Source organism: Saccopteryx leptura, chromosome 5 (assembly GCF_036850995.1).
Source record: "Saccopteryx leptura isolate mSacLep1 chromosome 5, mSacLep1_pri_phased_curated, whole genome shotgun sequence".
Taxonomy (NCBI): domain Eukaryota; kingdom Metazoa; phylum Chordata; class Mammalia; order Chiroptera; family Emballonuridae; genus Saccopteryx; species Saccopteryx leptura.
Genome location: NC_089507.1, coordinates 86,112,140 through 86,125,338, shown reverse-complemented (window position 1 = coordinate 86,125,338; position 13,199 = coordinate 86,112,140). Strand labels below are relative to the sequence as shown.

Here is a 13,199-nt window from a genome sequence, read left to right as displayed (position 1 = left end):
AGACCACACTAAAAGCAGTGTGCGAAAGCACACTGAAAATTCTAAATGTCAAGCAAATGTGAGGTGATATTTGTGTACATTGTTGTCCACTTATTTTAAAAAGAAATTAGAAATAGTGTGAAAGATGTTGTCTAGTACATATTTAGATTGAATGTCCCTGGTGTTCATTGAAGTTCCTACCTGGAAAACTTCGAGGGATAAAAATAGAACCGAGGACTTTTTGTTTGTACATTAGGGTCAGGATAGTGGTGCTTGATTTGTAAGTGATTTCCAGGTGCACACTGCACCTGAATTCAAAATAATTCAAAAGAAAGTAAACACTGTCTTCACCAACCTTACCCTTGTTTTATAAATTGTCGGTGATTTAGTGGACTATTCAACATTATAAACTCCTCACATTTTTATGCAATTGTACCTAAAATTTACAAAATAATTTCTTATGCTATTTTATACATATAGGGCAGAATATATCATAATATATGCTTTCATATCATTCTAAGGTTTGCTTAGTTAACAAGGATGTGCTGATATTTGTAGTGCGCTGAGTGGCTGGGGTGGACCACACACACACACTTCCTGTGTTAGAAGAGAAGCCCTTCAGGTGATTCCACTAACGTAGAAGATAGGTCAGTGAAAGACAGCTCTAACTAGAGAGGGCTACTACTGCCACGGTCATGCTAAAGGATCTTAGCAGGGTCATGTAGTGGAATTGGTGGGTAGAGAATAGCAGGAAGGATTCTAGAGAGACTAGAATTAATGTGGAATAGGCATTGGAAGTCAGGTAGAAAGGGAAATTCAAAGATGATTTCCAGGGGAATGGTAGTGACGTGTATTGGGTTTTATAGTGACTTATTGCACCTAGTAGTGTTTCCTTTATTTTGAACTATGGAGATAATTAAAATGATTACCTATCTATTATGTGCCTCCCACAGTTGTATTTGAAGATAATGATACTCAACCTTTAAACAAACCTCTAACCTGTGGGGGTGGCAGTGGCATTGTACAAAACACAAAAGCTCTTATTTTGAAAAGTGAATATGTACGAATGAAAAAGGAAATTTCTAAGTTGAAGCAGCAAAATGAACAACTAATAAAGCAAAAGAATGAACTGTTAAGGTAAGATCTGCTTACATGATACAGAAATTATGCTTATGACTGTTATGTGGGGGGAGGATAATATATACACATACACAGATATTTTTTGCAGTTAGCAACCCTTCACACATCTGGGGAAAACAATTTTTAGTGGTCATGTAATGTGTCTTTTTAAAAAGGAATAAGAATATGGTAGCACTGTTCCAGATGTTTTTATCTATCAGCTGACCTATTTTTGATTAAGGCTAGAACTAGGATATAAACAGAGATCTTTGAGGGGCAGCTTAATGTACCACAAGTCCATATACCAAAGTCAATGAGGCTTTACTCAAAAGAGAACTTCTTAAGTTCATTATTGGTGTAGCCTATTTTCTTTTACTTTATTAGCAGTTCTAACAAACTTAATTATTTGGCTTCTATCAAAGATTAAAATCTTGTGCTAGTCTCTACTAATGATATAGTAGAAGCAAAAGGCATTAAACAAATAATTATACAGATAACTAATTCCTTGTGATAAGTGCTATTAAACAATAAAAACAAATGGAACATTATGAAAGGTTGTAACAGAGGGATCAAACCTTATCTAAGCGTGTGGAGGGGTGGTGATCAAGACCACTAATCTATAAGTAGATCTGAAAATGAGTACAAGCCAGGCTAAATGAAAGGAGAGACAAGGAAGCCTTCTGGGCCCAGGGGACAGCACATGCACGGGGCTGTGAGTCAGGAGGATAGCCAGTGGGTAGGACTGAAAGACATCCATTGTGGCCAGAGCACAAGAATGAGACTAATGCAAGATGAGATGCCACAGGTAACTGGTCCAGACTCCACAGGCCCTTCTCCACAGAGCCTTCTGAGGAAGTGTGTGTGGGGGGGTGCCCTAAATGTAATAGGCAGATTACCTCCACTGGAGGGTTTTAAGGTGGGGCCTGGTGAGATCAGATAGCATCTCTGGCTACTAGAGCAGTATCAGGGACCCCAGTTTAGGGATCTTATGTGTTGTAGTCGAGGCCAAAAATAAAAGAATAGTGACAATGGGGAAGAAAGATACAGAGATTAATTTGAGAAATAAGTGTCAGGTTGCATCAACAGACGTGGCTGACTGAAAAGATAAAGGGGAGCAGGGCCTCTAGAATCACTTCCCATGTTTCCCTGTGGAGAGATTTTGTAAATGCTGTGGTGTTTCCTGAAAGAAGCAAGATGAACTAATCCAGAAAAGCACAGGGTAATATTTTAAAATAACAAAGGTACATTGAAGATTCATCAATCCAGAGGACTAATTTATCAATAGCAAAATCACTCTGGATAGCTTTGATTCATTTGAAAACCGAATCTCACGCTCTGGGCTTTCTTTTCCAGACTCCATGATCACAGAAATTAACTCAATTTATATTGACCTCATTTTCTGAACTTTGGAAATAGACCATACAGGAAGAATAATGTTGAAATTAAAATATAAATATGATAAAATAGTAAATTATGTGTTATGTATATTTTACCATAATTTTTAAAAACTGTTTTATGTGAACACATTGCAGGAAATGAGTATTCTTAGTCTCCTTTCTCCCTTTCTCCCTCCCCTCCCCCAATTTAAGCAATAATCATCATCTTCCCAAAGAGGTTTTCAAAGACCTAACTTGTAAGAATTCTCCAAAGTCTCTTAAACTGATAAAAACAGCTTCTGAAAAGAGACAACACACGCCCTCTCAGTGCAAGGAACGGAATTTAGAAGATCCTGCGCCAAAGGACTCACCAAAGTCTTGCTTTTTTGACAGCCGGTCGAAGTCTCTTCCAGCACCACGTCCACTTCGCTATTTTGATAACTCAATGTTAGGCCTTTGTCCAGGTGGGTGAAAATATACTGGTTACTTGGAAATTAGGGGCTAACAGTGGGAACTTATCTTTAATATGTGGCCCCACCAGGTAAGTTTAGACAAGGGAAGAGGTAGGTGAGCAAGTGACAGGCACAGACTGTTGGCTATGTCTGTGTGAGAGTTTCTCCAAAGCACAGCACTGAAGTCCAGTCACTTCTTTCCCCAACTGAAGACTATCTGCCTCTTAACCCCTCAAGCTTATCCTGAGTTGAGACTAGCAACTCTCAAGCACACAGATACTACCCAATAAGCAAAGCATTTACTGAAAAAGACTGTCATCAATTAAATGGGCCAGTATTCTCAAAGCATTATATTCATAGACTTGTATCATTTACTTATTAATTCATTTAATGAACAGAAAGTTTGGATGAACTATGTGTCACATGTTAGACCCCAGTGGTACAATGATGAGCAGAGCCAACATGGTCCCTGTTCTACTGGAGCTTACGGTCTAATAGGAGGTGTAGTTAGTAATGAAGTAATCTTAAAATGGTCAAATTCTAGAGTGCCAAAGGTTTATAATAGGTTTTGTTCTAGAAATAAGGCTTCCTTGACAAAGGGAACTGAGATCTAAAAGGTTAATGTGAGTTAACAAAGAGGGGAGGAAAAGCACTCAGGCAGGTAGAACAGTGACGGCCCCAGGGTAGGAGGGACTGTAGCCAGGGAAGGGTTAAGAAATAGTGGTGCAGCCAGAGCACCTTGGGCACCGGCCTTTGTAGATGAAGTCAGGGCAGTCAGAGAGAGAGAAGGGCCAAGCCTGGGGGCTTTGTAGACCATAGAATGGAATTTTCACTTTTTCCTGAAAGCGTGTGAGAAAGACTGAAAGATTTTCAGTAAGGGAAGAGGAACATAATGGTTACACATTTTGAAAACATGACTTCCTCTGTGGGGTAACCAACAATAAGAATAACAGTTTATGACAGTTGCCTAAGCAAGAGTGACAGTCGCCTGGATTTGGGCAGGTGCTGCAGAGACAGCAGTAGACGGATGGGAGAGATTCAGGAGTAATCAGCAGTGCTGGGTGCCTGGCTGGCTGGAGCGGGGCAGTGTCAGGGACACCCCAGCTCCACAGGGGCCATATACAGGTGAGGGTCATCGCAAGAGGAGCTCTGAAACGGTGCGTTGCTTGTGGTCTTTCTCAACACATACCATTTACTGTGCCCAGATGTGTATGGCCTGAGCCCTTTGGGACAGTGTGTCTGCCTGCCTGAAATACACTATTGTACCCTTTAGATGTAGACATCTAAAGCAACAAAATTATACACTAAGAAAGGCACCTGTCAAGTCATCTTAAAGCCCTGACCAAAGGTTGCCAGGGTTGATAAGAGCTCTACTATGTGACAAGGAAGAAATCAGTCTATTCTCATCAGCTGCACATCAAAATTCAATCAAGCCAGTGGTCTGAAAGTGCTCTTGGGAGTGTTATAAGGCACAAAACATTTTGAATTTATTTTTAAACTATTCACTTCAAAACAATTCAAAAAAAATTTAACTAGTCACTTCATGGCATAGTATTTTTTACAAATATTTAAGGAACTTCCATTAGCTAGCACGTAAATGGAACTTTTGCTGTATACATACACATCATTTTAGAAGACTTTGAAAACAGAAAATTTTATAATTTTATAACCACCTTTTTTTGTTTTATCTAGATAGTATCAGAAGTACAGGCATAATATGAATTAATCCAACCACAAATAAAACTGTTTAAGGTTGCAATATAAATATAGGAATCTCTCTGGGACTGTTTTTCAGGGAAATGAACAAAAGAGTTGGCTAACATATAAACCGAAAACATGGCCAATTCAGAATTAAAGGAATTAATTCTGATTCAAATCAGTTAAATATCAGTCTAAAAAAAATTGTCAGTTTTTAATTTCAATTATAAAGGGGAATCTAAATTATCTCAAAAGCTTAACATAATTGGCAAGACCAGTTATGCTAGGGTTATGGTTAACCCTTGAACAACGTTGGGGGTTGGGGGTTGCGTGCTGACAGCCCTGCACGTTCAAAAATGCACATCCATCTTTTGCCTCCCCCAGAAACTTAGCTATAAATAGCCTCGTGTTGACTGGAAGCCTCACTGATAGACAATTAATGTATATTATGTATGTTATATGTATTGTATACTGTACTCTTACAATAAAGTAAACTAAAGAAAAGAAAATGCTAAGAAAATCATAAAGTACCTTATAGTATTACTGAAATAAATCCACATGTAAGTAAGTGTTCATGTGCAGTTCAATCCTGTTATTCAAAAGTCAACTGTACTTTATAAATATAATAATTTGAAAGTATACAGTTAGTAAACAAATAGATGCACCTGAGATGCTTTCAATAGCTCAAAGTTCTTTAAAGATGTCTAAATATTCTCTGAAATACTATTTTAGTGCACTAAAAATTGGACAAAAGAAAATCAAACTCAATCCATGTTTGATTCACTTTGAATCTCAAATTTATGAATTCAAATAAGATTTTATCACTTTTTGGTTTTATAGGCAACATGATTTTTCTCACAATTCATTTTATGAGAAAATGGGGAATAACCTTCATCTCTGATGAGGTGAAATGTACCTTTTTTAACGAGCAAACATGAGGAAGTTAATGCTCACATTGCCATGTGTTACTTTCATATCTCTACTGTCTTAACATCCTTTGCACTTCCAGTTGTATTTGTTTTTTGTTTATTTTTTAATAAAATTGCTTTTGTTTTAATTTTTTCCCCCTCAGAAGAACCAACTGCTGGAGCAGAGAATGTGGATCCTCAGTCACGTGTTTGTCAGGCCTTCTCAGAGAAAGACCTGCCCGAGTGCAAGATTCAGTAGACTCCTCTGTCACTCACTGGGCCCAGCTCTCCTTGGTTGTTACTTTATGTGTCTAACCCTGGCAATTATGTCACAGTCCAACTTAATTTCAAGTCAGTTTTCAATTTTGCCACTAGAATTGAAAGGTGAAAGACAGATTAATAACATTCTGGTAACTTAGAATGTTAGTAGCAATATTGTCTTCTTAAATGTGGTAAAGCTTCAGAAGTTGAATTGTCTTGTTTATTTATATATTTTTAAAATAATAAAATTATTGAAAGAAATTATTATGTTAAATTGTATCTATTTTTATTACTAAAGTTATCCACATGTGACTTAACAAAATTTTAAACTGCTTGTTTACTACCTTGAATATTCAATAAAAAATTTTTTATGATGTGTCATCTTTTTAATGTATTGCTAGATCCGGTTTGCTAATATAAGGTCTACCGGAAAGTTCTGTCCGTTTTTGGAATAAAACAAAATACAAATTTTTCTTACTGTCAATAAACTTTATTAAATATTTCCACACCAATCCTATCTTCCGAATATGTTCCAAAATGGTTTGCTGAGCTGAATTAAGCCTTTCTGCGATCTCCGATGTTGTCAGAAAAGGATCTACTCCAACATGGTCTTAACAACATCGTCATCAATCAAAGATGGTCGCCCAGAACGTGGCTTATCAGAAAGGTCGAAATCGCCTGTTTTGAATTTTTTGAACCATCTTCTGCATGTCCTATCAGAAACTGTACCTTCACCAAACACTTTCAATAAATTTCTACATGCTTCTGTAGCATTTCTTCCTTGTTGACATAAAAATACAGTGGCGTAAATGAACTTTATCAGTAGCCATGGGTACACTATCGCTTCACACAGACTAACGTGAATCAACTTTGTTTTAGTTAATTTGCTACGTCAGTATGTATACATTAAGTGATAAAAATAGAGAGGCACACATGCGCCAAATAAACGTGCTTACGTGTCAAAACTTGTGATAGAAACGGACAGAACTTTTCGGTAGACCTTATATTTTGTTGAGGATTTTAGCATCTGTGTTCATCAGGGATATTGGGCTATGATTTTCTTTCTTTGTAGTATCTCTGTCTGGTTTTGGAATTAGGATAATGTTTGTTCATAAAATGAGCTTGGTAGTCTTACCTCATCTTGAGTTTTTTGGAACAGTTCAAGGATAGGAGTGGTTTTAATAAATAAATAATACTGAATCACAATTCCTGTAATGTTAACTAATGATTTCTTAGTGGGGTACTCAGGGTATATTTGATTCTTTTGTTTGCTGACATTTAGAATTTTTCTGTAACAATACACACGTGCTTTCTGGATATAAAGTGTTACAGGATAGTGAGTGCTCTACATGACCTCATTTTCTAGTCTTAATCTTCCGTTTATTACAGTAACTACAAAAGTTCTTTTCTGTTACCCACCCACCCCACTTCCTATACACTGTAAATTGGTTGGTTTGGATTGAATTTATACTCTAATACACTTCACTCCCAGCTGAAAGAACTTCATATATCATTTATTCTGCCTTTTTATTTTAGATATGAGTAAACAGCACCAGAGTTTCTATCAAAATAAAATATTCTGAACCTGGGACCCCAGACACATAAGGCGTCTATGAATGGGCTGCATGCAGTCTGCATAACCTCTGAAGAAAATAACTTGTGCATGGATTCATTTTTCTAAGATACTCAGGTTCATACTTATATTCTCAAAAGGGCTGTGTGGCTCTATAAGAGGTCAAGAACTATGATTTTAAAGAGTATCCAATATTTTATATTGCATGACTGAAAAAATCATATGAAACAGCAAGTTACATAAAGTTCAGGACAGAGTCATTTCAAGGTGTTTTTGGCTTTGTGGTATGATTCACTCAAGGGAAGAAACTATGAATTGCATCATAGCTGTTATTTTTAGTCTATGTATTGGATATTTTCCATTGACATACTATTGTAGGAATTCTCTAGGGCTAAGGAGAAATTGTCCCTTAAAATCCTTTTCCCCAGATCTGTACCTTAGGAGTGTTGTTTTGCCTTTCCACCCAAACAAGATACTATAACAGAACTACAGATTTGATTCGTTACAATATCTGCTCTTCTACTGAATAAAAGTAATGCATAGAAATAGATAAGTATACCAGGGTAATAAAATTCCCTTAAGGCCTTAAAAATAAAATCAGTCATCAGCTATTCAAGCTAGTACTTACTTAACTCTTGAATTTGGGTGGTTATTTCCTCAGATTTGGGAAGCTTTTGACCATTATTTTAAACGTTTTATACCCTTTTCCTCTTCTGGCAGTACCATTGTGCATATGTTGGTCCACTTGCTGATGTCCTATAAGTACTTTAGGCTCTTTGTTTCCCCTCTTGATAATTTTAAATTACCTGCTTTCAATTTTGTTGATTCTTCTTGATAAGTCTGCTGTTGAGCCTGATCAGGCAGTGGTGCAGCGGAGGCAGCGTCAGACTGGGACATGGAGGACCCAGGTTTGAAACCCCAAGGTCGCCAGTTTGAGCTTAGGTTCATCCAGCTTGAGCACGGAATCACTGGTTTGAGCATGGGATCATAGACATGAACCCCATGGTCGCTAGCTTGAGCACAAAGGTCACTGGCTTGAGCAAGGGGTCACTCGCTCTGATGTAGCCCCCAGGTCAAGGTACATATGAGAAAGCAATCACTGAACAACAAAGGTGCTGCAACAAAGAATTGATGCTTCTCATTTCCCTGTCTGTCCTTACCTGTCCCTCTCTCTGACTCTGTCAAAAAATTTAAAAAAAAAAAAAAAAAAAAAAAGGTCTGCTGCTGAACTGTAGTATATTTTTTTCAGTTTCTTCAGCTCCAGAGTTTCTGCTTGTTTCTTTTTTATAGCTTCTATCTCTTTGTTAATATTCTTATTTTGTTCATGCTTTATTTGCTTGGTTTCACTTAGTTTTCTGTGTCTCAGAACATTGAGGTTCTTTAAAACATTTTGAATTCTTTGTCAGGTAATTCATAGACCACCATTTCTTTGGAGTTGGTTTCTGGAGATTTATTTTGTTCCTTGTATTAGGCCATATTTCTCTGTTTCTTTGTGTATTTTATGCATTCAAAAAATTAGCTTCCTCCTCTATATGGACTATTTCATAGAGGGGAAGTCCATCAGTCAGCCTGGTTAGAGATTCGGGGGCTGCTGAAACCTTTTGGGGAGGATGTGACTTGTCTGGGCTTGAGTGTATAATTTGCCAATTAGGTTTGTCAGTTTCGTTTTCAGGAGCTCATAGTCTCTTGCTCCATGTCTGACTGCAGTACTAATGGTTCTTTGGTGCTGCACAAGAAAGTCACAACACTCCTGGACATCCAAAGTGCATCTGCTTCCCATCAGCACCCCCAGTAAGGCAGGCAGATACCAGTCCCCTGGACAACCCTCCAAAATGCTGCAACACCAGGCACACTGCTCTTCTCCCGCCCTCCCAAGGACGAAGCTGTCAGTTGGGCACTTTCTCTTGACTGTGCCAAGCCACACCAGCCTTGGTCTGGAGCACTATGGACCTTCTGGTTGTCAAGCTATGCCAGTTCCATCAACACTTCAAGTGAGGTGAGCTGGGAATCAGTCACTTGGACAGCCTTCCAAATTACTAGACCTTTATAACTTTACTTTCTTCTCCCCCTACTCCCCATGAAATCATGGGCCCCTGGGAAATCATGGCCAGGAGTTGAGCTGTGCTAGCTTGGGCCAGGGGGTGGTCACAGGTAAAGTGGCAGCTCTTAACCTGTTTCAGTGTGGCTTTTCTCAGCTTTGTCCTCACCTAAGGTAATGCAACTTTTTTTTTAAGCAAGATTGGGGACAGGTAGGAAGGGAGAGAGGGTCTGACCTGTGGTGGCACAGTGGATAAAGCATCAACCTGGAACGCTGAGGCTGCCAGTTTGAAACCCTGGGCTTGCCTGGTCAAGGCACATATGGGGGTTGATGCTTCCTGCTCCTCCCCCTTCTCTCTCTCTCTCTCTCTCTCTCTCTCTCTCTCTGTCCACTCTCTGAAAATGAATAAGTGAAGAAATAAAAGGAATCTTTAAGAAAAAGAAAAGAGAGAGAAACATCAACTCACAGTTGCATCATCTTAGTTGTTCATTGATTGCTTTCTCATATGTGCCTTGACTGAGGGGTTCCAGCCGAGCCAATGACCCCTTGCTCAAGCCAGCAACCTTGGGCTCAAACCAGTGACCTTGGGGTCATGTCTATGATCTCACACTGAAGCCAGCAACCCCATGCTACGCTGGTAAGCCCGTGCTCAAGCTAGCAACCTCTGGATTTTGAACCTGGGTCCTTAGCATCCCAGGTTGACACTCTATCCATTGTGCCACCACCTGTTCAGGCTGGTACTACAACTTCTTAACTGACTTATAAAGTTCTCACAAAGGTATTTTGGTCCACATATTGGTGAGTTTTAATGATCTGAGTTTTAATATTGTGACATGATTGTGAAGGAACAATGAAAATCAGCAATGGGAACTGGCAAAATGTCAAAAACAGTAATATGGTCAGACAATACTAATTGGTCTGAAAGTAAAGTCAGGACCAGAGAAGACAAAATGTATGTATTATTCATAGGAAACATTTTCTTGAGAGTCTGGCAAAATTATATCCAGGAAACTTAAAAACCTGCCATTCATACTCAACAAATATTAAGTAACCATCTACTACATGCTGATCAGTGATCTAGGCACCAAATGGCACTGCCTTGTTGGAACTCAAATTGTGTTTAGAAAACAAATCACATGGACTATTCGATCTATATGGACTATTTCATAGAGGGTAACCATCATCTTGAGTAGAGATTACCGCGATGAAAGACTGAAAAAGATATGTTCCCCAGAAGAGGAAATTTAGTCCACTGGCAATGTAGATGGGTAAGCAGATATTTCCAGTACCACATGACTTCTCAGTGCCATGACTTCAATACCACTGTGGAAGATCAGTGGATGAAGGGAGGCTGAAGAAAGCTGCATCAAGAAAAGCATAGAGTTGGCCCTGATTAGACTAAGGATTCTCATACTCAGAAAAAGGTATATTCCAACAGCCTCAAAAGTCAACAGAAAAGCATTATAAAAACAAGGAGCACAGCTGGATGTGGTTACAGATCACTTAGGCCCAATAATAGGAGCTTCAGTGGGGTAATGAGGCACAGTTTTAGCAAAGATCTTATATGGGCACATGTAGAAACTAAGCCAGGGTTAAAAAAAAATTTTAAGAACAATTTTTGCTATTCATTATAATTAAATTTCTAATAATTATTAACATTTGTTAAGTACAAATTAACACATTGTGCTGATGGCTCTACATGCTAAGTCCTTCCTTTTCACAAAATCCCTGAGGCAGATGCTATGGTTACCTTCATTTCACAGATCAGAAAACAGATATTTGGGGAGTTAAGTGATTTAACTGCTGAGGAAAAGATATGAGACCTTCATCTTTCTACTCTGCAATTATTTTTCAAAATCGCTATGACTGTTATGAACACACTTAGCTCCAAGAACAAAAAACCTGAAGGAAAAAAAAGTAATCTATAGAAGTTTATTTTTCTCACATAAGTAGTCCAGAGGAGTTAGTCTTGGGGCTGTCTTCAAGAAACCAGGTTCTTTTTCTTACCTTACTCTCTTTTTTTTTTTTTTTTAATAAATTTTTATTAATGGTAATGGGATGACATTAATAAATCAGGGTACATATATTCAAAGAAAACATGTCTAGGTTATTTTGTCATTAAATTATGTTGCATACCCGTCGCCCAAAGTCAGATTGTCCTTCGCCACCCTCTATCTAGTTCTCTGTGCCCCTCCCCCTCCCCCTAACTCTCCCCCTGTCCTCCCTCCCCCCACCCCTGGTAACCACCACACTCTTGTCCATGTCTCTTAGTCTCATTTTTATGTTCCACCAATGTATGGAATCATGTAGTTCTTGTTTTTTTCTGATTTACTTATTTCACTCCTTATAATGTTATCAAGATCCCACCATTTTGCTGTAAATGATCTGATGTCATCATTTCTTATGGCTGAGTAGTATTCCATAGTGTATATGTGCCACATCTTCTTTATCCAGTCTTCTATTGAAGGGCTTTTTGGTTGTTTCCATGTCTTGGCCACTGTGAACAGTGCTGCAATGAACATGGGGCTACATGTGTCTTCACGTATCAATGTTTCTGAGGTTTTGGGGTATATACCCAGTAGAGGGATTGCTGGGTCATAAGGTAGTTCTATTTGCAGTTTTTTGAGGAACCACCATACTTTCCTCCATAATGGTTGTATTACCTTACTCTCTTTAATGTGTGCCTTTGACCTTGTAGCAAGTCACTAAATGACTGCTATGTCCCCAGGCATCAGATCTGCATTCCAGGAGAAAAGAAGGAAAAGAGCAAAAGTCAAATGCCTTTCAGAGAGGACTCATCTTTCTAAGAGAGAAGCCCTCCCCGGAAATGGCAGATGTGTAGTTGTCTGCCAGCTCCAGTCGCTAAAGAGGCTGAGAATCGGGAGTTTTGCTTTCCAGCCTTTATAAAGTAAAATGCAGGTGAAAGTGAGTTGAGTGGGTGCTGAGTGAGCAAACTCAAATACTACATGTACAAATAAGCTACATAATCACTCAGCCCAATTACAGGCCCAATAAATCCAAGTTATTAAGTCATAGAAGGTTCACATGATCTAGTCCTTTCTTTTCTATCTGATAACAGTTCTCTTCAGCCAAATTTAATTTTTTCTCATCCAACTTGTACTTTGTTAGGCAACTGTATGGCCAGTGGTCGCGGCCATCGTGGCCGTGCACGTGCAGGTTCTCAGTGAATTTGGGCAGCCAGTAAAGAAACAGTGGAGCCAAAGAATGGTGGGCCGTTCCTTTATTAAAGTCTCGCACCAGCCGACGAGCAACTCACAGAGGGAAAACACTTCCCTTTCACTCAGGGCTCCCAAAGCCACTGCCACATTATCTGGTTCCACAACCAGGAGAATCTTCTCTGGTTCCTCCTAGAATGAAGGCCCCACCAGTCTCAGCGGAGCTCACAAAAGCCCTTCAGCTCTGGTTCCCAATCTGCACACCTTCTCTCTCCCTGCCAAACTGGCTTTTCCTTCAGCACTCTGCATCTCTCTCTGCTCTCACTCTGCAAACATGGCTTCTCTCTTCTCTCCTCCTTCTTTCTCTTTTCAAATCTTTCCGGAGCTGAAAACTTCTCCTCCAGCAAACATTAGCAAAACAATGACCCTTCCCAAGCAGGAAGGTAATTTGCAATTTCACAGACCAGATACCTGGCGCTGCCCAGCCCCCAATGCAAACTATAAGCGAGCAAACATAAAAATCATATTTTACAAACTTATTTGATAAGGTGATCAATAGTCCTCCTTTAGGGAGGACAATCCTTCTTTTGTAAGTTCCATCCTCCCTCAAAAAGTGTCC

At 39.0% G+C, this 13,199-nt stretch overlaps 1 protein-coding gene across 4 annotated transcripts in view; it reads left to right on the top strand.

Moving 5' to 3' along the window:
* CENPE (centromere protein E) overlaps positions 1–6,127 on the top strand; it is a 64,973-nt gene extending 58,846 nt beyond the window's left edge. For all 4 annotated transcript variants that reach the window (XM_066385527.1, XM_066385528.1, XM_066385526.1 and 1 more), the window contains 3 exons: positions 933–1,116; positions 2,688–2,938; positions 5,697–6,127. In XM_066385527.1, coding sequence (XP_066241624.1) covers positions 933–1,116; positions 2,688–2,938; positions 5,697–5,791 — 530 coding nt within the window. In that variant the 3' untranslated portion in view covers positions 5,792–6,127. The remainder of the gene's footprint in view (positions 1–932; positions 1,117–2,687; positions 2,939–5,696) is intronic.
* The last annotated feature ends 7,072 nt before the right edge of the window (positions 6,128–13,199 follow it).